Genomic DNA, 26,261 nt, shown 5'->3' with positions numbered 1-26,261 from the left:
CCTTTGTGCGAAGCAAACGGATTGTGTGGCCCCAGCATAGGCGGAGCTTTCAAGTCCATCGTGACCAGAACAAGATCAGCAACTCCCCCACTTAGACTGGCACGATTGACGTTCGAGAAGGGGACGATATACGAGTCGATAGTCTCATCCTGATGACAGTTAAAAATGATTGAACTGGGTCAGCGTGATGCACAAACCAAATCAACGTTGACAAATAATGCCTCTTTATCGACGTATAATGGATCCAGAAATTTTGGGAGCTTGGAGCTTGTTTGAAGACCAACAATGCGAAAAGGTTGGGGACTGCTGGAAGTCAGTTTTGTTCATGATTCGAAAGCGGCACACACTATGATATGTCCACATTCGCCAGACACTCATTAATTACCTTGGCAACGACATCGTCCCAGATTCCGCCAGGTGCGTTCATATGGCCCTTGATCTGCCCACTGCACAAGAATTTTGCTGGAGAAAAAACCGAGTCAATAAATGCGGTTCGTTTGGCCGCAGCAAGGGTGCGGTCAGGAAGAATAGCGCCAAGGAGCCCCAAGATAGAGTCGAGCACGAAATAATCTGTGGAACGTGAGGACGTTTAAGTTGCGAGTAGTGGGGAGTAATATACCGCGAGTGTGCAATATTGTTGAGGCAATGATATTACTGCGTGAACCGTGAATGGATTGGTTTCGAAAGTAGACTGAACACTGACGCTCCCAGAACTCTGTCACTTCGTAGCTGGCTCTGGTTTTCGGGATGCTTGTTAGAGCTTTCGGAGAGCAATAGGTTGACCTTGAGTTGTGAGGTTTAGCAGAATTCCTAAGCGAACAAGCCGCTCACGTTGAAGATGAGGTTATGGTTGAGCACGTCAAGAGCACGGCCGTCGGCATAATAAAGGTCACGAATGGTCCCATAGAGGGCGCAAGCAGTCGAAGATTTCATTGCATCTGCACAAATTCCTCCGTCAACAGGAAATGAGCAGTGAAAGGCATTTTACCAGTCGGATGAGCCTCCAACGCGTCCTAAGCGACATCAGATTGGAAAAAGACGCAGGAAAACCGCGTACGATGACACTGGACACGATGCTCTTCTGCACGTTTTCCCATATATAGCGTGTCTTATCATCCACAGCCGGTAGGACTTTTTCTTGGACGATGGCGCGTAGAACGGCGGCGGAGAAGTCCAATGTTTGGCGGGGAAATGATTGATACAGAATCTTGAGACCATGTTCAAAGATGGCTGATATCTGGGAGACAACTTTCTGGGAAGAGGACAGGCCCTTTGTGATGCATGAGGATAGATTTGTCGAAAGCAAAAGCGACGTGCCAGAAGGTAAACAACGTTGTTTGCCTTGTCTTGAGCAGCACGAACAGACTCTTTCTTATGTGTCGAAACCACGGAAGCGAGCGCCACAAGCGCTTTCGAGACGTCCTCCATGATGATTTCAGGGTTGATGCAGCGCTGATGGCTCGTGACCATGTGACAGTTTGTCAGCTGCGCGTCCCCACAAAGTTGAGCAACACCCTTGTGCCTTTCACATCTTTTCTGAGCAGACTGCAAGCATGCTCCCTGGTTCCCTGGTAACTTGAACGGGTTTCAACGCGCAGCACTAGCCAAGATACCAAGACCACCTTGGTTTGTTTGACGGGCATGTGCAGCCCTTTTGCTGACAAAGCATTCTTGACCATTTTGGGGTTTCTAAACTAACGGAAAAGTCCCTACCAAAGCTCTCGCGACAATCAATCCATAAGGCCAGGTCTGAACAAATGGACATTCCATTGGGACCTCGTCATTTCCAACCACGTCGAAACCACCAAGTTATATGTCTTGGAATCTGCTGCGTGCCAAGAAAGACAAGACCCAAGAACAACCGGATCGAAAACAAAGTGCTTAGCCCATAAATTCGGATTGCCATCGCCTCCTCTCACTTTTCTTTGACCCGGACCACCACCACCGACCCAGCAATGGCTCTTCTCTCGTTTTCTTCTTCTTTCGTCCGCGTCGCGCTCGTTTTGTCAACTACACTAGTCCTCCAAGCCAATGGCCAGCAGAAAACCTTCCCTGACACACCGCTCGCCAACAAGCGCATCCCATTCACCCAGATCGTCTGTAGCTTTGTTCACATTTTTCCTGAGCTCATGGGGGTCCGAATTCTAGCCATATCAAGTAGATACCGATAAAGACCTCATTCGCGGTGCCCAATTTGGCGTCAACCAATGCAACTCGACGACTGAGGGCCCGGAATCCAAGTGCCAAACCAGCTTCATCAACTCTATTGACGGTGTGTGTTCACCACCTCCTTTTTTACTTGACTGATTGGTCAGACTTCTGCCTCTGGGCACCCCCCGAGAAGGACAGTACTATTGGCAACACCGAGGGCGAGGCTGTCGCTTGGTGCACCAAACCCGGCCGTGGGACACGTCTCATTCCGGCTGGCGCTCTCCAGGGCGTTCAGTTCATGAGAACCCCTGGTAAGTTCATGAATTAAAAAAAAACAATGGTCTTCTGAAAAGCTATCAGACTACGTTCAGGTCGTGGGATTCATTGATCAGAAACTGATCAACATCGAGACCACCGACTCAGGAGGAGAGATGGGTGAGTCCAATTGAAGATACGTCTTCAGATCACTACTAACGCATTTTTCTTCTTCTTTTCAGACCCTCATGGTGCAGGTCTGTTGCCGTTCCCCCTACATTTCGTTCCGCCAACATAATGCAGATCTTCGGGGTAACCCGTTGGGCGGTTTGCTCTATTCCAACGCCTGGGGCAGCGACAAAAACGCATTCACTCAGGTGATCGAATGGCACAAGTGAGTTGTGATTATGTCGCCATAGGACCCTACCAACAGACCTTGTTTAGCTTCATGGGAGGCAATGCGTTCTGTCTCAAGGTCAGTGACCTAGACAAATACCCGAATTTCACAATTAATGCTTGATCCGAAGGCATGCGACCCTTCCAAACCCAACGCCGCCAAATTCTGTGAACATATCTTTGATCGTATTGGCTGCGCATACAACGCACCCAACGCCGCTAAAACTGGCACCTTCGAGTCTTGCGCCGGTGACAATCAGGACTTCCCGGGCATCTACACCTCCAATGGCCAGGTGCTGACTTACACTCAGGTATTGGTGGATTGCTCGACGATATGGCCTCAGCTGACACTAAAACTTTCTAGCCTGATGAGAAGTTAGGTGCCATCCAGACCATGCCTTACGAGCCCAAGGTACCCGCCAGCAGCAACTGCACGCCCTTCACCAGCGCATCACTCTACAATGCCCTGCAGTCCGCCCCCCGCTGGCGGTGCTGCTTCATCAGCACCCACTGCTGCGCCAAGCGGAAGCGCCAGGTCACCAAGCGGCTCTTCGGCCCCCGCGGCCCGATCCAGTGGAAGCGGTGCCCCACGCCCCAGCGCCTCTGGCACCAACGCAGCCAATACTCACGTCGTCAGCATAGGAGCGACGATAGTTGGAACCTTCTTCGCTGCGGTCTTCTTGTCGTAATGAGTTGCCTTTTTTCTCCTATTTAGTACACGGACAGTGAATGATGATACTCTATGCCCTTGCATATGTTGGTTCCATACCTTTATATCCTACTCCGATAGCGCTCTAGTTTCCCGTAATGCAAGGATGATGCGACACGAGCCAGATACCCGATTTTTCGATCCGTTGGTTTTGAGAGTCACGATTCTGTGGGGCAGACAGTGGAACTCGGCCAAATATTGCCGTTCAGAACCCTGACGTTGACAAGTCAAACGGCATGAACATCCGATGCGCCTGAGGAATGAATCCTCCTATCAGATAAGCGCCAAGCTCAAGCCTCGAATTCACCCGAAATTTTAAAACTAGACAACGGAAGAGAATCAAAAGTCAACGTGGCTGGATGTTCAAGTTATAAACATAAACACAAAAGATGCGGGGTCGTAAATTAGATGCGTTAAATATGCGTTGCTGATAGATAGATTGTCAAGTCTGCAAATCCACTCGTCTACAAGCAACGTCAGTAAAGGCACCTAAAAACGAGTGGCAAAAAACTGACCCTCGTAGCGTATCGTAAAGGAACTTGTAACTCTTCAGATTCCCCTTCATCCTCCGAATATCCACGCTGTACATATCCTTGAGACGATCCAGCTTGGTTAGTTCTACGGAGAAGCGGACTTCGTCGCCAGAGTCTTCGTAATGGTAGCCGTAGACTGCATCAGGTCGGGGAGGCTGTGGAGTCGTCGAGCGAGCGACGATGCTCTGTTGTTCCGCTATGGACCGCGCTGGTGAAGGCTGACGACGCGACAAGAGACCCTTGAAGACACCTGATGTGTCTCCTCCACTGGCCTCTCGCCGATCACGCTCTCTTCCGGTGCGCTTTGCCGGCCGCGTACACCGATACTTGAAATCGCCCTCCACGTAAATTTCAACGCCCATACCGGCTAACACCTCCCACAGATGCTTCATCACTTCTGCTGGTCGCCCGGCAGTAATCATCTCATGGTCAACCGCACCATGATGTACCCGCATTGAGGTCTTGCTACTGCCTGCTACTCCGGCCGAGCGCCGGAACAGTGATGTGATGGACACGGCAGACGAAGTCCGTTGCCGATGTTCGCCGGTTCCCGGCATGACCAAGAATGGTGATGCCTGCGCGTTGGTATGTGTTGGCGTTGGGGGCAGCGGAGGAGACTTGTGAGCGTGGGGAACACTTGCGACTTCAACAGAAGATGCTGCCGCTGAGTCACGTGTAGCTGGCGACAAGCCAGCACTGACTGTTGTCCGTCGCCCGCGACGGAACCATTGCATAACCTTGTTTGGTTTGCTGGGGCTCGCAGAAATAGGAATCGGCAGCCCAGTAACACTGTTATTCAATGGGGTGGAAGGAGGTTTAGATTCAAGACCGGAGGAGGAGGAAGAGTCGATGATAAGAGGTGGAAGACCGGCTCGAGCTTGTGCTTTCGACACTGAATCTCGAGCTGCATCGGACTGTGTCCGGAGTGGACGAGATCGAATGCTTGCTGACAAATCTACAGCAGCGCCGTTTGGCAGTTCAGTGGTTGCCCTATTGTGAGGAACATACACAGAGCCTAGAGACTCCATAGTCTCGGATGTACTCTCCAACGAAGAAGACGGGACAACGGGCGACAGAAAGACAGTCCTGACATTGGGGGCCGCGGTATGACCAGATGCTCGAGTCCCTCGTTTGTGGCGGTCTTTTGACGGACTTCCGGGATTCGACATTGAGCCTACGGGCTCTGCATCATCAGGAACTGCCGGCAACGATGCCCCAGAAGTGGGTGTGCTGCGGCCGGTTTGAGTATTACCACGAGAAGAACTATTCTGTTCTCTTCCTTGCCGATATCCGACTTCGATAGTGTGTCTTGTCCGTTCACGGGCGTCTCCGTTATCGGTAGGCTCTCGCCGTCGCCGAGGACTGCCAACAACTTCCCGTAACGGACTTGCTGTCGCTGAACGACCAGATGTATTTGTTTCACCGGTGCGTGAACGAGAAGGCGAGGCCGCAACACCCTCACGAGCGTCATTCCGTTTGCTGCGACTACGGCGTTCATCATCTTTGTCCTTCTTCTCTTCTGGTTTATCTTTCCTTTTTCGATATGCTCGTCCGCCAAGCGAAGAGCCTTCATCGGCAAGCTTCTCCAGCTCCTTTACCGTTAGCCCGAACGTAGTTGCCTCCCGCAGGTTGCTAGCAAACCAACGGTGTCGCATGATGGTGGCAAGGTCTGCGCGACCAGAGGGATTTGGCACCAGCATGATACTTAGTAGGCTGCAGGCGTCGTCTGAAATATGCTCGGGGTAGGTGAGTGGCGTTGTGGCAATATACTTGTAGAGTTTGTTGATGTCCTCGCCTTCTGGGTTCGTGGGGTCGTCGTCAAAGGGGAGGTATCCGGATAGCATAGCATAGAGAATAACGCCGCAGCTCCATACGTCCGCCATGGTGCCAACGTAGTTTCCTTCTGCGTTGACAAGCTCGGGAGCAGCATAGCACGGTGAGCCGCACATGGTTTCCATGAACTCGTTTTTATCGCGGTTGAAGTGATTAGCGAAGCCAAAGTCAGTGATGATAAGGTTGCGATTCCGGTCAAGCAAAAGGTTTTCCAGCTTGAGGTCTCTGTGCACAATGTTCTGATAAAGACCCTCAGTTATTTGAACCGTCGAGGAGAGATACACACCTTCTGGTGCATGTACCACACTCCAGAGATAAGCTGAGCAAACAGCTTGGCGGCATCTCGTTCTCGCAGATATCGATGGGCAAGGATATGGTCAAAGAGTTCCCCTCCCTGGAAGTTTGTTGCAGTCGAAGCTTAGGAAAGAAAGAGCGACGCACACTCGCAAATTCGAGGATGATGCCAAAGAACTTGTCCGTTTCACAGACATCATAAAGACGAACGATGTTGGGATGTTTGAGTAGCTAAAGTACGCGTCAACAAACTTGCGAAAAGGAAAAAAAAAAGAAGAAAGAAAGGGAACGGACATCCAATATTTCGATCTCCCTTCCTATCTTCGCCATTCTCGACTCCTTCTCAACAGCTTCTCGGCGCAGGAGCTTCACCGCGACCTCTTCTCCATACTTGACATGGATTCCAAGTTTGACTTTGCCAAATTCCCCTTCGCCGAGAGTCTGCAGCATATAATACGCGCCAAACTTAGGGATGGGTCGGTTGGGATGGTTGGCGACATAGGCGGTGACTGCGGGGTGAGAGAAGACATCCGGTCGTGGCGGTGCGGAACGTTGTTTGGCCTCGTGTGATTCTGTTTGGCGGGGAGGGCGTTGTTGGTGGGAGGAGAGGACAGCGGCCGACATTGCCCGCGATGACCCAGAGGCCATAGCTGCAGAGGCTGGTAGCTCTTCGTGGGCCATCGAGGGCAAAGGAACGGACCACTAGTTTGTTTGATGACTGATGAAAGAAAAGGTGGTGCTACTTCTTCGAAGGTCGCGAACGTGTTCATCCACGTGCACTATTGTCCCTCGTTCTGGTTTCCTGAAAGAGGACGGAGAAAGAAACAACCTTAGATCGGACGGGAGAAAAAAAAAGAGGAAAACGCACCCGCGGATGCATCCGAAAACCGACTAAATAAGGGCAGTCGTTTATTATCGCGTCAATTAGACTGATGTGGACAATAATGGGTTGCTTTCGGCCAACTCTGTGGTTCCATTCTAATCAGGTTGATATCATTGTATAGCTCTGGAGTCTGAGCGAACCTTGACCTCTCCTTCCGGAGCTCTTCATGAGATGAAACAGTTCAATGTTGCCCATTTGATTATTGACGCGGTGACTCAAGCAATTGACTGTGGGTTAGCAAACACCGTTCTGACCCGTCAAATGGACTCGTTCGAGACGTCTGTTGTGCGGTAAGTGGAGAAAGGAGCAGAACATATGTGTGACATCACACCGCTCCTGAGCTCCCTCAAAGGTTATAGATTTTCAACTTTACAGTCAAGTACTTACTGTGCATGTATTTCATCCTCAGGTGTTCGCGCAGTCGGCCCGACCACGCCATTGATGGGCTGTGACGTCAAGTCACCGGCTCAGGACGGGCCGTAACCACTTGTTCAATAATCCGTGCGAAGAAACACTCACATCCGGCTCGATGGAGTTAGTTCGACGTCATTGTGGAGTTTGACGTCACCGACCCGATTGCGCATCGATAATAAATTACTCAGGAGTTTGGCTGGAGGGGAGAAACAAGGAGCGCGACCAGCGAGAGGAGTTTAAGGGCGCGTAAATCACCTGAGCGTGTCACTCCAAGTATTTTTATGCAGGTTAGAAAAGGAACGCGTTTTGGAAGAGAACAAAGTTTTGCCGAGCCCTCTTCGAACGCTGAATCGGCTTCCACGTGGATGGACGAGATAAAATCATATAAATTGAGCTGTGATCGCTAGCTAAAGCAAACCCTTCTTTCGTCCACCCATCACCCCACCAACCCCAGACAACCACAAGAATGCCGCAAGGAACCATGAAAGCTCTTTGGTACAGCGCTGTAAGATTTTCAACGCGAGTTTACCGCCCTTGACCCGTGTCTTTAGCCCAAACAGTTCGATGTGAGGGAAGTCCCCATCCCTAAGTGCGGTGACGACGAAGTTCTTCTCAAAGGCTAGTCGACTTCAAGTTGCCTCGTCCCTGCCCTTTGCTTACTTCCCTTTTCTAGTACACGCTTGCGGTGTCTGTGGTACTGGTATGCAGGTCATGCCCACCGTTTGACGGGTTCGCTGATCCAGCAATTGTTACCTGCAGACGGCCACATCCACGAAGGCGAGTCATTCCTTCTTTCGCAGTCATTCCGCTCATTCAAGCTTCGTCCACAGGAGAGTTCATATCAAAGTTCCCGCTTATACCTGGCCACGAAGCAATTGGCAGTATCGTCGAGATAGGCAAGGATGTGACTGGCTTCGAGATTGGGGAGAGATGTGTGGCGGACGTCGGTATCACCGTAAGCCCCGTTCTTCAATTTACGACATCGCTTAAGACTAAGTCGCCGATCAGTGCGACAATTGCTTCTACTGTCGCCGGGGCCAATCTCTGCTCTGTGAAAACTTCAACTCGCGAGGCGTCACCCAAGATGGCGGCTTTGCAGAATACGTCGTCTACAAGCAACACAAGCTCTACAAAGTCAAGAACCTCTCTGATGAGGAAGCTACTTTGCTCGAGCCTGCCGCTTGTGCAATCCATGGGCTCGACAAACTCGCCGCGCCAGTTGGCGTTGAAGTCCTGCTTCTTGGAGCTGGTCCGACTGGGCTTATTTTGGCTCAGCTTCTCAAGCTGAATGGCGCGTCGCGTATCGTTATTGCTGCCAACAAGGGAATCAAGATGGACATCGCCAAACAACTTGACTGTGCAGACGAATACATCGAGCTTGACCGCACTAATCCAGGGCCGCAATGGGAGCAACTGAAGAAGGACAACCCATACGGTTTTGACGTTGTTGTTGAGGCAACTGGGGTCGAAAAGCTTGCGAATGAGAGCATCAACTATGTCCGTCGAGGAGGAACGTTGATGGTTTACGGTGTCTACGAAAATAAGGCTTTGGTTCATTGGCCCCCGTCAAAAATCTTTGGAGACGAGATTCGGGTACGCACTCTACTTGACTAACCCGAGCACTGTTCATCACCATTTTTTAGATTATCGGCTCATTCTCCCAAACATTCTGCTTCCCACGTGCCGTAGCGTACTTGGACAGCGGAAAGGTGAAAGTGAAGGGAATGGTCACAGACACCTTCAAGCTCGAAGATTACCAGGGTGCCCTCGACAAGATGAACAGCCGTGGAGCGCTGAAGATTTGTATTAAGCCTAACTGAACATCGAACAGACTGTAGTGGAAGTGTAAACCGCATGCATGTATAATTAGACCTACCACGCAATAAGATATCCAGTCCACAGCAAAGTTTCCGTCTAGTACTAGTCTCTTTTAAGTTGAAGAGTTGAGACCATATGTGACCGCTGTCACAGAGCATGACTTCAACGGATCCTCTCCCCATTCGCCGACTGCAAGAGTCACTCATCAATCGTATTGCCGCTGGTGAAGTTGGTGCCACGCAGGCTTCTAATGCACACCTACTAAAGGACTCTCAGATTATACACAGGCCGGCCTCAGCATTGAAAGAGCTTGTGGAAAACTGTCTGGATGCTGGCGCGTCCACTATTCGCGTCACCGTGAAAGAGGGTGGTTTGAAACTTCTTCAAATTCAAGACAATGGCTGTGGCATTCGTGTACGTCGCTTTCCCTGGCACTCTGACACGTTTGACTGGGTTGTGCGTACAGAAAGCTGACCTGCCTATCCTGGCGGAACGATTCACGACCTCGAAGATTTCGACGTTCTCAGATTTGTCCAAGATAGCAACGTATGGATTCCGTAGGCCTGGTCGCTTTATGGTTTCTTTAGCTGACTAGTCTGGGTCAGGCGGAGAAGCGCTTGCGTCCATGTCCCATGTTGCGCGATTGTCGGTGATCACCAAGACGAAAAGCGAGACGTGTGCATGGAAGTGAGAGTTGCTTACACTTGCTATGTGTTGGCAATGAACCAAGCACAGGGCACACTACCTTGATGGCGTTCTTGTTGAAGGGAAAACAGGGCAGACAGCAGAACCAAAGCCGTGCGCTGGTAATGACGGGACCACCATTATAGCTAGTGAACTGCATATGCTGGCTATACTCTGACTGATGTATCAATAGATCGAGGACCTCTTTTACAACACGCCTACGCGTTTGGCAGCGCTCCGCAGCGCGTCAGAGGAGCACGCACGCATTCTGGACGTGATAACCAAGTATGCGGTCCATAATCCCACAGTGTCTTTTGTGTGCAAGAAGGTGCCTCTTTTTTTTCCATTCGCGTTGTAATCCTCAAGTGTTTAGGCTGGTTCGGCGGGACCTGATCTTTCAATACCGACATCTTCAGAGACAGCTCAGACTATCCGCCACGTATATGGACACTCAATAGCAAAAGACTTGCTGCACGCCAAGTTTGGCCCTAAAAACCTCGACGAAGACACTGACGATGTCGACATGGATGCTGATTATAGCAGGCCAGAATCATGGTTAGCTGAAACTCACTTCACGAATCCCAATTACCATTCGAAGAAAATGGTCTTCCTCCTCTTTATCAATCGTGGGTGTCTCGGTTTCTTTCAATCTTGCAGCTCATAGCCGCCAGATCGACTCGTTGAATCCCTCCGAATGAAGCGAGCATTAGAAAATGTCTACAGCGGCATTCTTCCGAAAGGCTCGTCTCCCTTCATATACCTCAGGTATCACCACTTGCATGGAGGTGGAACCAGCTGACACTGATGTCAGTCTGCAGATAAACCCGCGGGATGTCGATGTCAATGTTCATCCGACCAAGAAAGAAGTCCATTTCTTGAACGAAGAGGAAATTACGGACCAGATCGCAAGTCAGATGCAAAGGGCGTTGGCGGCTCAGAGTCAATCAAGAGTATTTGAGTATCAGGTCTGTCAGTAGCTTCCGATTAGCCTGCGCTGATGGCTTGCAGACACTACTGACAGGCGGAATTGCAGAACCAGAAACTAAGAAACGTAAGGGGAAGGAACGAGCTCGGGATGATGACGAGGATGTTGAGGATGAGAACGAGGAAAAGACAAGACCGTCCCGTGCGTTTGTGTATGCCTCAAAACTGTTTGCCTTGACTGACCATAGTTTAGCATTGAAGAAGACAGCTTCTCAATACAAAGTCAGGACATCCCTACAAGATCGCACGCTTGAATCGATGTTTCCCGTCCTGAACCCAACTCAAATGCAAAATGGCGAATCCTCCACATCCACTGCCAGAGTGAAGCAACCGCGGGAGGTCCAGGAGTCAGACTGCATCTTGACTTCCGTGAAAACCTTGCGGCAATCGGTAGTCAAGGGTAAACATAAACGTCGGTCTCGCTCAGGCCTTGTTAATTTTCCCTAAAACCCTCGGTAGAGCTTTCAGAAATTCTGGAAAAGCACACTTTTGTGGGCATCGTCGATTCCTACAGGTGTCTGTCGTTGATTCAATATGCGACCAAGTTGTACCTTGTCAATCATGGGTCTCTTGCGTAGGTTGTTCTCGTTTGTTGACCGATCGCCTCACATGCATTCAGCGAAGAGTTATTTTATCAACTGGGACTCCGACAATTCGGTAACTTCAGTCGTCTGAAACTCCAACCCCCGCCCTCCATCCACAAGTTAATTGAAATCGCTGTCGAGCTGGAAGAGACGACAGAGGAGAGCGGACTGTCCAAGCCCGAAATCGTAGAGGTACGAGACGGAGGAAACATTATTCCTATTGATGACTCGTTCGCAGCGAATCACCGAGACACTTATTTCCCGCAGAGAAATGCTTTCCGAGTATTTCTCCATGCAGATAACCTCCTCGGGGCAACTCGAAAGCCTCCCACTCATCCTTCGGGAGTACACGCCCAATCTTGATAAGCTGCCCGCCCTGCTTATGCGGCTGGGTCCGCAGGTCAACTGGTCCACTGAAAAGGACTGTTTCGAGACTTTTCTCCGCGAGTTGGCATATTTCTACGTGCCTGGACCACTCTGCCGAGATGATAGCTCAATGATAGACGAAGCGGGGCAAGCACAGGACAAGGCAGAGCGCTGGCAGATTCAGCACATACTCTTTCCTGCACTCAGACGATATTTTGCTGCACCGAAGAGTTTGCTGGATCGGGATGTTGTCCAGATTGCAAGTTTGCCGGAGTTGTATAAAGTTTTTGAACGGTGTTGAGACTACATATGGACTGACAAGATGTAACCCTCGAAAGTCCAGGAAGACAGAGCCCCATTCGGGTTGTGAGTTTTCTCGTGGACGTGTCACGTGCTCGTGCAAACTTTTTCCCTTCAAACTAACTAGCGCGTTGGATGCAACCCGATCTCATGCCTTGACAACCTTTTCCCGCTAGGCAGCGATGCGGTGGCTGAGACAACCTTCCTCCCCTTGTTTTCGAGATCGGAACAGGGCAAAGCCTGAGTACGGCAAGCCGCTCCGACGACCATTGGTATCTTGCTTGGCCTCAGTCACGGTGGGCCTTGGGACTTTCATGGAGTATAAAGGCAACAATCTCTTCCCAGTAGTGGCTACATTTCGAGTTCAAAGTTGCTGGTTCTATGAGCGTCCCAAATATCAGCAAGTTGTATGGGGTTCATATATTCCGCACCGCGTGAAACTAACGTCTATCTTTTAGAACCACTCCTTTGGTAGGTTCCAATACTCAAAAGTGATGTTTTCTCCTCTAATTCGACGTTATATCGGCAGTTTATTGGCACGGTTTTGAACTGGGCATTGCTCGGGACGCTCGTTGTTCAAGTTTGCAAGTCCTCCCCATCATGAAATGCTATCGTCTAAAGCCACAGCAGTCATTTATTACCATGCTTTCCCAAAAGACGCGCGATCCACCAAGCTTATTGTCGCCTTCGTGTTTCTTCTGGATCTCCTCCAAACGTTCGGAGACACAAGCGACTCGATGGTCTCTCTTGCTATCCACTGGGGCCAGCCATACATTCTGGATGAAGTCCGAATGGCTTGGTTCAGTGTCCCCGTATTGGGCTCTCTGAGTCAGTTTCTTCCAGTTTTACCACAAAAAGCTCACCTTTTTGTTCAGTTGCGAGTGTTTGTCAGCTCTTCTTTGCCCGTCGCATTCGCGTTCTTTCTCGCCGGCTCCTTGTCCCTGTCATAATTTGCCTTGTACATTGAATTCTCGGGAGATATTCACTCTCTAACCACGCGGCAGGTCACTGCGGTTCAGTTAGCTTTTGGAATTTGGTCTGGTGTCCAAATCGCCCGGGCTGGTCGTTTTTCGCGTCTTGTTTTTAACTACTTGCAACCACCTGTTGTACGTGATATCTTCTGGGCAGCACAACATACGATGCTCACCCGTAGCCTTAGGTTTGGCTCAGTGCGACAGCCCTCTCTGATCTCACAATTGTCGTTGGGACGACATACTATCTCCGCAAAATGAAGCCTGAACCGGGCTTCAACCGCAGGCTTGATGCAAGCATTTCGCGTGTAATCAAGGTTGGGAAGTCGGTGTTCTTTCCTAATGCATCTTATATAATCTATCTAGACAAGCGTTGAAACGGGCCTGCTCTGTGCTATCGCGGCCGCAATCGTCCTTGCTCTATTTGTGTCATTCGACGGAAATCAATACCACCTGAGTGTCTGTCTTTGGCTTACCAAAGTATACACGAACAGCATCATGGTGGTTCGTGTAAAATCTTGCTCATAAAGACGGAGGTCTGACTTGCCTTGAAGATCCTGAACTCTCGGGCGGAGATTGTCCATGGTTTGGATAACCGCACCACCCTTCCTCTCACTGTGTCAACGGGACAACGAGCGAGCCGTGCCACAAGTGCGTCAACGAGAGCAGTGGAGACGAGAGTATCGGAATATTCGGTTGACACGCTGGCACCTCCTACAGTCGAGGATAAAGCAGAGTTGGTATAGAGTTATTTTACCATCCCTTCCAAGGGACCCAGACATCAACCACTGTGCGACCACCGTTTTCGACCACATAATACCAAGGGTATGCCGCAGCGATCAAGCAGGCGTGCTGACCAACAATCTCCACCATCTCTCCCACCTTCGGCGCCACTGCGCCAGCCTCAGTTGGCGTCAAAATACCGTGCTCCTGAGACATTCTTCCCAGCCTCCATGGCCTGCCAACAATGTCTCCGAAACCCCCGCTTGGCCCGGTGTCTTTGCTCATAGCGATGCAGCCAGCGTCGCAGAGCGCCTCATCAGAGCCAGAACTGCCGCGTCCCGGGTAATGCGAAACAACGGTAGCGAGAACTCGTTGAGCGATATGTTCGTCTGAGATTAGTGTTGTGTGCTTTTGCTGGAGGTCGTTCATGGGATAGTTGCCGGCGTGGAGCTCAAGAGAGCCATTCAGTGTTGAGACGGCTGCGCGGACAGTCGAGTCGGGGGTAGCAGCATGGGCTGTTGGGGTGGAACCAACGGAAAGCACGAACGGCGATGTGTAAAGATGGGCATTAACAGAGGAGGCCAAGATGGGGAGAGCAATACCGGCCGCATCATTCACCGCGTTGACTTCGCTGGAAAGGAAAGACGAAGCTTCGGTGATAGTGGTAGATGCGTACGCATTGCCTGCGTGTATATAGAACCCATAGACGGAGATGGCTGGTGAGTCGAATAGAGTTTTGAGGAAGGGGACGAAACTGTCACTTGCTGTGGATACTCCAGCGCGGCTAAAAAATGTCAGAGTGACGTCAACGACCATGACCACATACCGCTGACCACCATCAATCTTGACAAAGACCGACCATCGTCGGGGTGTTGCACGCACTTTCTCGAACTCCTCAAGACACTTGATTTGGTCCCGGTGATCTACCATCAGACGCACGACAGCGCCATCCTTAGCAACTTCGTCCCAGAGGTCTGAGAGATCTGCAATTTTGTTCACGCCAACCGGGAGGCCATAGAGAATCTTGACAAGACAATTTCAGCATAAAGTGTGATGGCCAGTGAGCGAAGTTGCGCACATCGTTAACCGTTCCGTCCTTGACTAAACCGCCTTGCACCACCTGCCAGGCCTCCATCAGCGTCGAAACAACAACGGCGTGTGTCTTCAGTTCGCCCTCGTCAAGTTGGAGTCGCGCTCCTTCCACTGTCTGAAGGTTTCCAGCTTGAATCGATAGTGACCCGAGCGCTTAAATTCCAACCTTGTGTGTTTTCAGGTGTGTCCTCAGAGAAGCCCCCCAGATCTTTGCATTCGCCAGCATTCGCGTGCAGTTCTTTCTGAAGACTGCGCGGTCAATGACAAATGCTGGTGTTCTCAACTTCTCCAAAGGCTCGCCAACATATTGCTTAACAAGAGCATCCTTGGACGGAAGGGTTCCCAGTGCGTAGGGCGTGAATGTCTGGGCCATGATGTAGTAGTTTCGTGAGATGGTCCTCAACCTGATATACCGATTCAATGAGATAAGCGGCCCGGAACCCGGTCCGAATCGCGCTTGTCACGTATCACATGTCAGTGAGTCACGGGAGGAAAAAATGTATGGTTAAATAATTTGTATCTAATCGAGAATGTCGCTAAGAACTACCAGGCCATTTTGGCGACCAAAGACTAGTTTGAAAATTCAATTATTGAGGCACAAGACCAAACAACTACAGACCTGGGGGTACGTTCGCACAATGAGTTTGCGAATTTCATCTATAAGCAGGATGCCAGCGGCGAATCCAAAGGGAATGCCCCAAAACTTGGCTGGAATAGGAGCGGTCTTGAAGACATTCTGGAAGCCGGGCCCGTAAAGGTTGACGATGGCTATGAGCATGGTGAACACCATCGACACAGGAACGACGAGGTTGCGACGTGGTCCCCAAAGCGGATTGGAATTGATGATCGATACGCGCCGATTTCGGACAGCGAGAAGACCACCGTATTGCATGAAGACCATCGTCACTACCAAAATATCAATAGAAATTCCGTTGTAACCCTGTGGATTTACCATAGCTGTGCATTCATCAGCATTCCTTCCATTGGCAAGGCGTTCACTTACTAGATGCATTGGCCGACACTAACGAAGTGTGTCAGTTGATCGAGAGTGTAGCCCTTGTAGCCGTCAGTCCACTTGTTATAGACTCCGATGACGTCATGGAAGCCAAGACCCTGGAGAGACATCCAGTAGAACCACATCGCCATTGCGCAGGGCCACATCATCAGTCCGATGAACTAGCGGGGAAGAAAAAATTAGACCATGGTCATTCCAAGTCTAAGGAGGGCCACACCAAATATATTTGGAAGAAGAAGCGCCAATCAGTGAGACGTTCAGTGCGAGCATTGCGCGGTTTACGCAGCATAAGATCGGACTCGGGTTTTTCGTACATCAACGGAATCGACATGACAACATCGTTGGTCATACTAGCGGACAGAGAGTTAGTGTAAAATGAACAGGTGGAAAGGAGAGTCGATAGCACCTGAAGCAAACTTGTAGATAGGAACTGAGTGAGCTTTGCATCCCGCAAAATACACTACCCAAGACAGCCATGAATTCCGTGTAAGTTCCAGCCTGGAAGACATCAGTTGGAGATAAAACACTGGGTGGTATGTACCGGCATAACATAGAGCATAACCTTCTTGAGGTTGTCAAATACCAGACGGCCCATTTCGATGCCGATGGGAATAGCGACAAAACTGTTGTTGAGCAGGATGACTGCAGCAGCTTCTTTGGCGACATCGCTACCGCTGCCCATCGCTATCCCAATGTCGGCACCTTTGAGGGCAGGTGCATCGTTGACACCATCCCCCGTTACAGCGACGGTGTTATCACCGCGAGCTTTCAGTTCTTCGACAATTCGGAGTTTCTGTTCAGGCGTGGTCCGCGCAAAAACCTAGAGCATATTAGCACTAGAATTGGAAGGACTGGGAGTGCTGACGATCTCAGTGTAGCAACCTGCAATCATGTCCCAGTCTGCTGGTTCTAGAGTAGCAATTTCGGCGCCAGTCACAACCAGAGCCCGATCGCCGTCGTCATCGTTAGGCGCGATAAGCGGAGGGGGGCAATTGATATAACGTTTAGCCAACTCGGACGAGCGCATGTCGTCAATGGTGTCAAGTCTTTCCACGGTGACGAGGCCAATCTGAATGAGATTAAGACAAATGCTTTTGAAACACAGGTATACAAACCTGTTTTGCTATTGCGACCGCAGTGAGCTTGAAGTCTCCAGTCACCATAAACACACGGATACCGGCCCGACGGATGACTAGTGCGCTGTTAGAACATCGAGAAAATAAATAACAAGACGACTACATGCCTGCGATGGCAGGAGGAACATCGACCCGAGGAGGATCACGAATGCCAATCAAGCCGACGAGAGTGAGGTCCTGCAACTCCTCATACATCATTTCCTCCAGGACCTCTGGATTCAGTCCTTCCAGTTTGATAATGTCGAGTTCACGGCGACACAACGCAAGAACCCGTTGACCATTGCCAGACCAGCCCTGTTGAGTGGCATGTATCTCCGCCATGATGTCATCATCGAGCGGAACAATAGTGCCGTCGGCTCGGGTGACAGAAGTGCAGTGACCAAACAGCACATCTGGCGCACCCTTGACGCAAAGGTACGTCTTCTTCGTGTCGTTCTCTTGAACAAGCGAAAGCATCCATTTGTTGCGAGAATTGAACCGAATTTCGAAAATGACCTTGTGCCCGGATGTGATGGAATTGATGGCATTGTCTGTGACAGTGAGAGAGAGGGTTTCAGCGAAACGAAGGATGGCAGTGTCCGTAGGATCGCCCTTGATGGCTCGCTCTTCAACTGGTACATGACTATCCGCCCCGCCGTCAAATTGGGCACCATTGCAGAGACGAGCTATCATGTATAAAGCACGAAGAGCAACCGGAAGACGAAGAGATCCATCCGCTTGGGCTTCAAAGAGAGCAGGAACTGTCAACTCTTCCCCAAGAAACGCTACACTCTGGACAGTCTAGGTGGACAAGTAAGAGAAGGATCTGAAGCAGCAATATTTACACGATACCATCTTACCCGTGGTCAGGGTACCTGTCTTGTCAGAGCATAGGACCGACATGCACCCTAAAGTCTCTATAGTGGCGAGATTTTTGACGAGAACCGAGTGTTTGGCCATGCGACGAGCGACAATTGTGAGCGAAAGCGCAACACAAATAGGCAGACCCTGATCCGATTGGTCAGTTCATCCTCTTGAAAAGTCTTGGATCTTACTTGTGGAATAAATGCCGTCAGGCAACCAAGAGAGTTGATGATGGCCAAGGAAGCCGTCTCGAATCCCGGGAACGAGCGCCGAATCCATGCACCCCAGACGACAATAGAAAGAATGAAGAAAGCAAGCGCAATGCCCGACACGACCTTAGTGAAGAACCAGACTTCCTTTTGAACCGACGTGAGTTTGAACTTCTCCGTCCCCGACATTGAAACGATGCGACCCATGATTGAGTTGTCCCCGATGGCAAAAACGACACCGGTGAATGACCCTTGAACAACAAACGTCGATGTAAGGGCCAGATTGCGGGTTTCAAGGGCATTGTCCGATGTTGCTTCGACTGTCCCAGGAATCATTTCACTAAAAGAATTGTGGGATATAAAAGCAAGAGTTTGAAAAGTACTGACCTTTCACCGGTGAGGAGGGAACGGTCAAATTTGAGGTCAGAAGTGGCAGAAACAATGCGGACGTCAGCCGGTACCCGATCCCCCATGGAAATCTGGACCAAATCACCGACAACAACGTCGCGGGCGGAAATTGTCTGCGGTTTACCGTCACGAATAACGGTTGCATCTTCAGCGATGAGGGTCTTGATGGATTTCATTATGTTAGAAGCGTGGAAGTCGACCAAGGCATAGAAGAGACTGGAGGATATGATGACGAGGAGCTTGATAACAGTCAAATGACTGCCAACAACCTAACCAGCACGCGCTTACCAGCAGCACTGCTACCTAGACAAATGAAAAATATCAGCTAACGAGTGTGCAGAGCCAGAGAGCTTACACCAAGATTGAAGACGGCAGGGTCTGGTTCTCCGAGGGGTTCATAGGACAGCTACGAGGGATGCAGCAACTGTCGCAGTCACAAATGTGGATGCACATACTACCGTGACAATGAAAGCCACCCAAATCAATGCATTGAAGCCTCCGAAAATGTAGTTGAGAAGCTTTTTCCAATACTGGGTCTTGGGAGGTGAAATGATGTTCTTCCCATCTTTGGCCCGGCGCGTAACAGCAGCGGCTTCAAGACCTTGTATCGGCGAGGAAGAAAAACGCTGGTAGACCTCATCGACACCGAGCAGGTGGACGTCAATACCGGATATCGCAGTGGCAGGGCTGACAGGCGCAGCTTGCTTTTCCTTGTTTTTCTCCTTGGTTTCGTGAAGAGTGTCGACATGGATGGAAATAGTGCGGTATCTAGAGGGGGAATTGAGCAGGAAGCCAAATGGTAAGAGAGAGAATCCGAACTCGATTGCAACATTCCGAGGATTGACGCCAGGCAGCTCACGGGAGCGAGCAGGGACAGACTCGCTATGCGCAAGTGGTTTCTCTTCATCAGCATGAGCAGGCATGGCAGGATGGAGAGAGAGAGGAGGGGCTCACATAAAAATGCTATCGCCTTTTGAAGGAGGAAATACAAGTGAAATACAGATCAAACAAGTCGTTGGTGCGATATGATGTTGCAATAGCTAAAATCGCTCAGGCCCGCCACCGACTGGAATAGCGGCCAAAATCGCGCAGCACTCAAGCACTGATGCCACTCCGCGCGCTCAAGTTCATAGTAAAGACAGGTGACCGTGAAGCGCAAGGAAAAATTGCAGGCATTTAGTTCCAGGTGATGTCTTCGAATGCACCAAAGAGAGACAGGGAAAGATTAAATGGCTTCTTGCAACGGCAGGGGCGTACCTGTTTCCTTGAGCAAAAGAAAATGTGTGTTGTGACGTCACAACACGTGTTTATTTGGGCCTCCAAAATCGAAATTGGACGTTGAACTATTGGTCTCTTCAGCTCGACAAAATTTCTTGATAATCTACACTGAATAGTACAGCCTTAGTGCACTATCTAATAGGATTTCTAACCTTCAATACGAGTGCGACGTCGAGTCAAGGAGAGAAAGAGAGAACTCCGCTGAGTTAAGTTAGGATACTTTCGTGAGTGAGTGAGGGAAACCGTGATATAACGTGATGAAGAACGAGGAAAGCGATAGCGATGCGAGAATGATGGAAGAGGAGAAGAGCGATTCCGAGTGCATAGGGACGGTAAAGGCAGTGGAGGCGATGCGTATACAGGGCAAGCATGGGAGGGAACAAGCAGGCAACATGATCATCAAAAAATGTAGGACCGACGCGACCTCAAGCAGTGATGCCGAATCTCAGTGCCAAGGCCTCAATAAGCTCTCGCTCAACTCCGAATTCTGCCGCCAGCTGGGTCATACGCACTGTGTCGATGGGCTCGTCCGTCTCAGGAATGGGAGAGGCAGCACGAGGTGGAGATGGCGGGAGGGAAGAGACAGGCAGCAAATGCTCGAATGATGTGTATGGTGATGAAGGGGGAGCAAAGGTTTGGCATTGTCCCTGCGCAGTTGAGGCTTGAGTCGTGCTGAAACGGGCATGGAAGGCATCTTCGTCGTAGTCTTGCTCCGAAGAGGAAGCAAGGGACGAAGGTGTGTCGAACTCTGAAAGGCCACGCAATTGCTGCTCGGTGAACGCTGCAGGGAAACGCAATCAACACAATTGTACAGCGAGGCGAAATGGAGAAAATACTCACCATGACATCCTATCGCGGTTCTGACGAGGTCTTTGACGAGGTCTTCGTCGATTTGTTCAGGATTGCGGGCACGAAGGACTTGAATAGCAGCATAAGACACATCATAAAGTAGATCGCGGAGGGCTGCGCTCCAGAATACCCGACTGTCTCTGTCAGTGGGGAATTTTGCGAGAATGTTGACGAGGGCGAAAAACGGGAGGACAGGAACTTTGACGAAACGGGCATCTTGTGTACGCATCAAATAGAGGAGATCAGTTAACTCTGATTCGCGCATTAGCCCTCCTTCCAATGCACCAGGCAGCGATGGAGCAGAGACCCCAGCAAGAGATGGAACAGAACCATCAAATGCGCCGGCCCAAGATGGAAAGACAGCGGACATCAACGCAGACTGGGAAGAACGCGTGAGTGTCACAGCACGTGCTCGACGCCCAGTTCCAAGGACAGGTGCTGCACGGTGTTCGCCACGGAGGACAGAGCGTGCCATGGCCTCGTTGGGAAGCTCCACAAACGCATGGGACTGTGTCTTGCCCAGTCGATCGAGCAGGACATATGCACGAGCGCCAAATTCACGAGATACACCAAGGAAGGTGAGAATCGCAGGTGGAGTAATATCCCAGGGGACGTTGTCGATGCGGAGGACAACGGGGTCTTCGCTCGCAGAGGGAGATGTTGGGAGAAGACTGTGTTCGATAACAGGAGAAGCAGGAGATTGGACAAGGCCAAACGTATCGACTGTGGCACGACAAACGACACAGTGCATGGAAAGTTGATCGACAATGTTGAGTGCGGATGTGAGGCAAGCAGGACAGAGGACATGAGTGCAAGGTTTGAGCATCGCGAGTTGTTTCGACGCGACAGCACATGAGGAGCAATGAGAAGGGGATGGCTGAGCAACAGGCGCCTCTTCACAACAGAGGTCCACGTGCTCATCAACATCGGGCAAGTTGGATTTGAGGCCAAATGCACGCCGCTCGTGGGCTGGAGCAGTCACGCTGCCCTGAAGACGAAGTTTGGTTGCGACGAGTTGGTTGCGGGGAGGGGTGTGGGGGATGTTCTCTGAGGCGTATGAAAGGGCTCGACGACGGGGGGCGGTGAGAAATGGGGGCAACAGGGGAGCTTCAAAAGACGCGTCCAAAAGGTCATCGTCATCGTCATCACCATCTTGGACACGAATTCCATGCTGGGAGGCGCGTGAACGCCAGTTTTGTGCTTTGGCAACTTCTGGGGAGAAGCTCAGACGCTTCAAACGGTAGTTTTCCGGTGTCGCTGGCGCATACGACGACGGTGTGGAGGGAGTATTGGGGGTAGTGTATCTGGAGACCAATGGAGAGGAGTGGCGCGAAGAGTACGCGGGGGACGTGTATCTCGAGGCGGGCGACGCGATTGGGGGTCTCGGCGCGTTATACATGGTGGGAGGAAAAGATCAACTGTTTGTTTACTCTTGTTGTCAGCGTGTCGACACAAGTCACGAGATTGATTGGACATCGATTGTGTACATTGGATTATGGAGACGCACTTGTCGGCTCTTCCCTCACGCATTCCACAAAGAAGCCTGTCGACCTGCACGCCGACAGGGCCCTTTCTGGAATGCCTGAAGGAAGACGCTCGCTGTTATGAGGGAATCAGGCGGTAGCACTGCCACCCTCACAACAGTCAGCTTGCCTCCAGCTACATTCGGACTCTGTATATACTTACTACCAACTACCGCCCGCTCCGTCGTCTGTCACGACCATAACTTAGTGCAAGGACAAGTATCGGAGAATTCACTCACTTTCGTGACCGAGCTCAGTGTTCTAACACCCCGGTGATCCTGCAGAACGGGAAGACCTGTAAGAAAAATGATCAGCCAAATAGCCATGAATAAATCAAACGAACTCACGCTAGTGAGCGACCCACTAACGGCGCCTTGATCTGCTTGCAAACCCAACGACACAGCCGTTGTGCGGGGTTTAGTACCTTGGGTGGTGGTCGAGGCGCAATCGGGGTCACGTGTCGGGTGCTCCAGAAACGCACGATCCGCGGTCGTGGTCTAGCGCGTAGGCGAGCTAGAAGGCGTTGGTCGGCCGACGGGAGTGCCAGGACGGTTGGATGGTCCGCCGGAAGAATATAGGAGTGTTTCGACTCTTGTTGGCGGGAAGCGACTGAAAGCGGCTTATCGTCACCCGCCAGCTCGCGCAACAGAGAGTAGTCAGCAGAATCAAGAGCCGATGGTTTTGTAGACTGTGACCGCGAGTCTTCGAAACTGAACGAGGCGCCAGGAGTTGTCGGGGCTGAGGAGGCAGATGCAACGGGGACTGATAGAGAGGGGGGATCCCGGAAGAAATCGTGCATGCCCAAGATCGAGGCCTGCATTTCGGCGAGTGACGGCCTTTCTGCGGGTTCTGGGTTGAAGCAGCGCACGAGTAGCCGGTTAAACTCTGACGAGATTATGGGGAATTTGCGCGATAAAAAGTGTTTTTGATCGAGTAGAAAGGCGGACCAAGCCGGGTCGGAGGAAGTGGCCTGACGCCACGGATAACGGGCGGTGACCATGTTGACGAGTATCACTGCGCAAGCCCAGATATCGTTTTGGGCAGCCGAGTATGTTGCACTCCCATCCCTGAGTGCGACACTAAGGGCCTCTGGGAAATTTGGTTAACATACAAACAAGACAACAGGGGAGGGGGAGCAAACCGGGAGAAAGATAAGGGAGAGTGCCGGAGGCGGTATTAGAGTTGGGGTTCCGAATGGCCATGCCGAAGTCCGCCAACATAACCTGGGGGTCCGAGCTGTGACATAGAACATTTTCCGGCTTGAGGTCGCGGTGGTAGATACCGCGCTCATGACAGCTTTGGACGCCATCTAGGATCTGACTGAAGGCGCGTTTGACAGCGTCGTTGTCGTAGTCGAAGGTGCCCCATGTGATGGGCGTCCAGAGATTATGCTTGCATAGCTCTAAAATGAAGCACACAATCTCTACATTACCCTCCATCACGGAGAACTGGCCATAAAAGGTCAGAACTGACGGGTGGGATGAGCAGACGTAGTGCATGCTGTGTTCCTTGTCCGTGTAGAACGAGCGCTCTCCCAGACATTTTACAGCGACCGTTTTGGGGAGCCGAGGGTCGAAGGGCTCTCTGATTTGGGAGGCCCTGTAAACAGTGCCGAACGAGCCGGCGCCTATTTGTTCGTCTATACGAAGACGCCCACAATCAACGATAAGGCCAGTGAGATTAGGAAGTTTTCGAGAGGCAGGCATTAAAATCGTGAAATGTCGTCAAGTCTTAAGAATATTAGAGTACCACGATCAACGCGGTTTGAGAGAGAAGAAGTTCGAAAGGGTAAAGAAAGCATCGCAAGTTCCAGTATTTGAGGATTCTGTGCATTCTGCTATGACACCCGCGCTTCCGCTATCCGCAAAGAGTCTATGTTTTAGCTCTTGGACAGAGTGATCATGGTTGTCTCGGGAGCGTCCAAGAACTAAAACATTGAGGACTCGGAGGAGTTGTTCAAGAGGGCTGTGACACAACACGTGCGCTCGTTACCGTGACGTTGGAGTATTCACGAACTTGTCACGAACTAGTACTGTCGTTGCCCGCCAAACGTGCGGCTGCCCAATCCAGCTTGATCATCTCCGACTCATCACGGAAATCTTGAACTTACTCATTCCGACTTGTACTCAGGCTCGACCTCAAACCATGTAACAAACTCAAGTTCACAACGGACACTGAAGATAGCGGAATATGCGTACGACTAACTCCAAGACCACCTCATGTACTGTGAGTTCCAAGGAAAACTCAGCACAGTCCATGTTTACAACTCTGTGTAAGCATATTCTCCATGGCGGAGATCAACAACGGACGTGCTCAGCGGCACCGGATCCCAATATAGGCTTGACTCGTCTTTGAGTCCTTATTAACCGGCATGGCACCCTTCGACTTAAACCCAACCGCTTCATGGCATCGTATCACGACCTTGGTGTCCCTCCTTCGCTGGCTACAGTTACTGTGAAGATATTCGACATCATTCAAGCTGGAGACCACGACAATGTCAAAGCGCCCGCCACAGGTGCCTTTGAGCCCGTTTTGTCTGGCCACGAATATCTCAAATGTCCTATATTCACATTTTACATTGAGCATGCTCCAACTCAGCAACATGTTCTGTTCGACTTAGGCATGCGGAAGGATCTGGAGAATTGTGCCCCACAGGTGTCTACTCTTCTTCAGAAGGCTTTTCCTGTCAAAACAGACATTGTCGATCTCATCGAGGCGGATGGAATCGGAAGAGAGAGCATCAACGCCGTAATATGGAGGTGAGTATAACTAATGCAAGCATTTCTTGGTCGTATGCTAATTCTGATACAGCCACTCTCATGTTGACCACACAGGCGAGTTTCTCAGGGAGATGACGAGAAGAGGATGTTTAACCTGATACCTCAGGTGATATCTCCAGGTTTCCCTCGTCGACGAGCCTTGTAATCAGTGAAGAGCTGGCATTGGAGACGTACGAAACTGATCCTAGCAGCACACTACTCCCAAGCGATGTCGAGTAAGCAATCCAGATGTTGATAGCTGTTGTTGTTGTGACCTCATATGCAGGGGACGGACGATCAAAAGAGTTAGTTTCGACCTTAAGATCGGTGATTTCAATGCCCATGATTACTTTGGAGACGGTAGCTTGTATCTTCTGGCGGTTCCTGGTGTAAGCAACACGTGCTTCAACGCACATACATCTAATAGCATCTTCTCACAGCATCAAGTCGGACACCTCTGTGGTTTGGCGCGAACCACACCTACGAGTTTTGTCCTTATGGGAGCTGATTCTTGTCACCATATCGGCGCCCTTCGTCCAACTGCCCTGCTTCATCGGAATTATCCATGTCCTGCCGCACTGACTGATAACACGAAGGCTACAGTATCCAACGTCCATTTCGGCGAATCGGGAACAGAAAATGCATTTGACCTCAAGGCACAGACCGACCCGCTCCTTCGGATCAACAATTCGCCTTATCACGCTGATGCAACGGTGGCCCACCGCTCGGCCCACAGTCTAACGGCCTTTGACGCAAACCCTGATGTGCTTGTTATTCTCGCGCATGATTCGTCCGTCCTGCCACTTTTCCGCCAGATGCCGGTCACACTCGATGATTGGAAGACGAAGGGATGGAAGGAAATGACTGTGTGGGCTTTCTTAAACGCGGATAATCCTGCGTTTAGGTTTAGCGAAGGATAGTGATTATAGATCTAATCTGATTTTGAGATCAGCATTTGTTGACGGAACGAGTTTCAATTAACATGATCGATTCCTTTCCTAGCTAATGAATAGCCCTTGCAAGTTCGTCTTGTTTGTTTGTTTGTATAATGGTACATGCCTCCATCGGAGCGCTACCGAACCTAGTCTTTGCACTCAAAGTGTCTTCGTTCTGAATGAATCCATTCACGCTAATAGTTTAGTAGTCTGTCGCTGGGATGCAATTGGGAAGCAATCTTACCGTGTAACAACCGCTCGGTAATATGTGCTTAGTTGACGGTCCTGTTTTATCGCATACTTCACTGTCAGTTAT

At 50.6% G+C, this 26,261-nt stretch overlaps 7 protein-coding genes across 7 annotated transcripts; 4 read left to right on the top strand and 3 right to left on the bottom strand.

Annotated features, from left to right (window-relative positions):
* Window positions 1-1,955: 1,955 nt before the first annotated feature.
* On the top strand, window positions 1,956-3,517 carry MIND_01362900 (uncharacterized protein; the record flags this gene model as incomplete). Its single annotated transcript, XM_037370058.1, has 9 exons — window positions 1,956-2,096; window positions 2,149-2,272; window positions 2,316-2,462; window positions 2,512-2,586; window positions 2,649-2,663; window positions 2,710-2,800; window positions 2,851-2,881; window positions 2,934-3,113; window positions 3,167-3,517. 9 exons carry the CDS (start codon window positions 1,956-1,958, stop codon window positions 3,515-3,517), a joined length of 1,155 nt encoding a protein of 384 aa, XP_037213614.1.
* A 436-nt stretch (window positions 3,518-3,953) lies between these two features.
* MIND_01362800 (Non-specific serine/threonine protein kinase) lies at window positions 3,954-6,852 on the bottom strand (the record flags this gene model as incomplete). The annotated part of the gene is made up of 5 exons (XM_037370057.1): window positions 3,954-3,975; window positions 4,027-6,116; window positions 6,164-6,271; window positions 6,319-6,402; window positions 6,466-6,852. The coding sequence occupies 5 exons, from the start codon at window positions 6,850-6,852 to the stop codon at window positions 3,954-3,956; spliced, it is 2,691 nt and encodes an 896-aa protein (XP_037213613.1).
* A 1,082-nt stretch (window positions 6,853-7,934) lies between these two features.
* Window positions 7,935-9,288, top strand: MIND_01362700 (uncharacterized protein; the record flags this gene model as incomplete). Its single annotated transcript, XM_037370056.1, has 5 exons — window positions 7,935-7,973; window positions 8,020-8,034; window positions 8,142-8,423; window positions 8,477-9,061; window positions 9,112-9,288. The coding sequence occupies 5 exons, from the start codon at window positions 7,935-7,937 to the stop codon at window positions 9,286-9,288; spliced, it is 1,098 nt and encodes a 365-aa protein (XP_037213612.1).
* A 154-nt stretch (window positions 9,289-9,442) lies between these two features.
* MIND_01362600 (DNA-mis-repair domain-containing protein) lies at window positions 9,443-13,921 on the top strand (the record flags this gene model as incomplete). The annotated part of the gene is made up of 24 exons (XM_037370055.1): window positions 9,443-9,514; window positions 9,563-9,700; window positions 9,753-9,843; window positions 9,892-9,973; window positions 10,022-10,115; window positions 10,164-10,298; window positions 10,344-10,596; window positions 10,642-10,735; window positions 10,782-10,935; window positions 10,979-11,096; window positions 11,148-11,366; window positions 11,414-11,528; window positions 11,574-11,730; window positions 11,777-12,167; window positions 12,427-12,500; window positions 12,553-12,611; window positions 12,663-12,675; window positions 12,734-12,788; window positions 12,835-13,032; window positions 13,080-13,162; window positions 13,209-13,310; window positions 13,364-13,492; window positions 13,542-13,679; window positions 13,730-13,921. 24 exons carry the CDS (start codon window positions 9,443-9,445, stop codon window positions 13,919-13,921), a joined length of 3,156 nt encoding a protein of 1,051 aa, XP_037213611.1.
* Window positions 13,922-13,928: 7 nt separating this feature from the next.
* Window positions 13,929-19,524, bottom strand: MIND_01362500 (Calcium ATPase transmembrane domain M-containing protein; the record flags this gene model as incomplete). The annotated part of the gene is made up of 19 exons (XM_037370054.1): window positions 13,929-14,682; window positions 14,725-14,921; window positions 14,977-15,105; window positions 15,157-15,394; window positions 15,538-15,560; window positions 15,610-15,930; window positions 16,017-16,166; window positions 16,223-16,355; window positions 16,412-16,503; window positions 16,547-16,825; window positions 16,871-17,074; window positions 17,121-17,205; window positions 17,245-17,921; window positions 17,973-18,128; window positions 18,176-18,533; window positions 18,581-18,840; window positions 18,890-18,904; window positions 18,957-19,007; window positions 19,057-19,524. 19 exons carry the CDS (start codon window positions 19,522-19,524, stop codon window positions 13,929-13,931), a joined length of 4,590 nt encoding a protein of 1,529 aa, XP_037213610.1.
* A 2,988-nt stretch (window positions 19,525-22,512) lies between these two features.
* Window positions 22,513-23,957, bottom strand: MIND_01362400 (Pkinase-domain-containing protein; the record flags this gene model as incomplete). Its single annotated transcript, XM_037370053.1, has 3 exons — window positions 22,513-22,546; window positions 22,599-23,340; window positions 23,393-23,957. 3 exons carry the CDS (start codon window positions 23,955-23,957, stop codon window positions 22,513-22,515), a joined length of 1,341 nt encoding a protein of 446 aa, XP_037213609.1.
* Window positions 23,958-24,654: 697 nt separating this feature from the next.
* On the top strand, window positions 24,655-25,930 carry MIND_01362300 (Metallo-beta-lactamase superfamily protein; the record flags this gene model as incomplete). The annotated part of the gene is made up of 5 exons (XM_037370052.1): window positions 24,655-25,010; window positions 25,063-25,085; window positions 25,138-25,246; window positions 25,297-25,399; window positions 25,451-25,930. 5 exons carry the CDS (start codon window positions 24,655-24,657, stop codon window positions 25,928-25,930), a joined length of 1,071 nt encoding a protein of 356 aa, XP_037213608.1.
* Window positions 25,931-26,261: the final 331 nt, after the last annotated feature.

Source organism: Mycena indigotica (genome assembly GCF_014461135.1).
Source record: "Mycena indigotica strain 171206Taipei chromosome Unknown Mind.scaff0016, whole genome shotgun sequence".
Taxonomy (NCBI): Eukaryota; Fungi; Basidiomycota; class Agaricomycetes; order Agaricales; family Mycenaceae; genus Mycena; species Mycena indigotica.
This window is presented reverse-complemented; position numbering and strand designations above follow the sequence as displayed.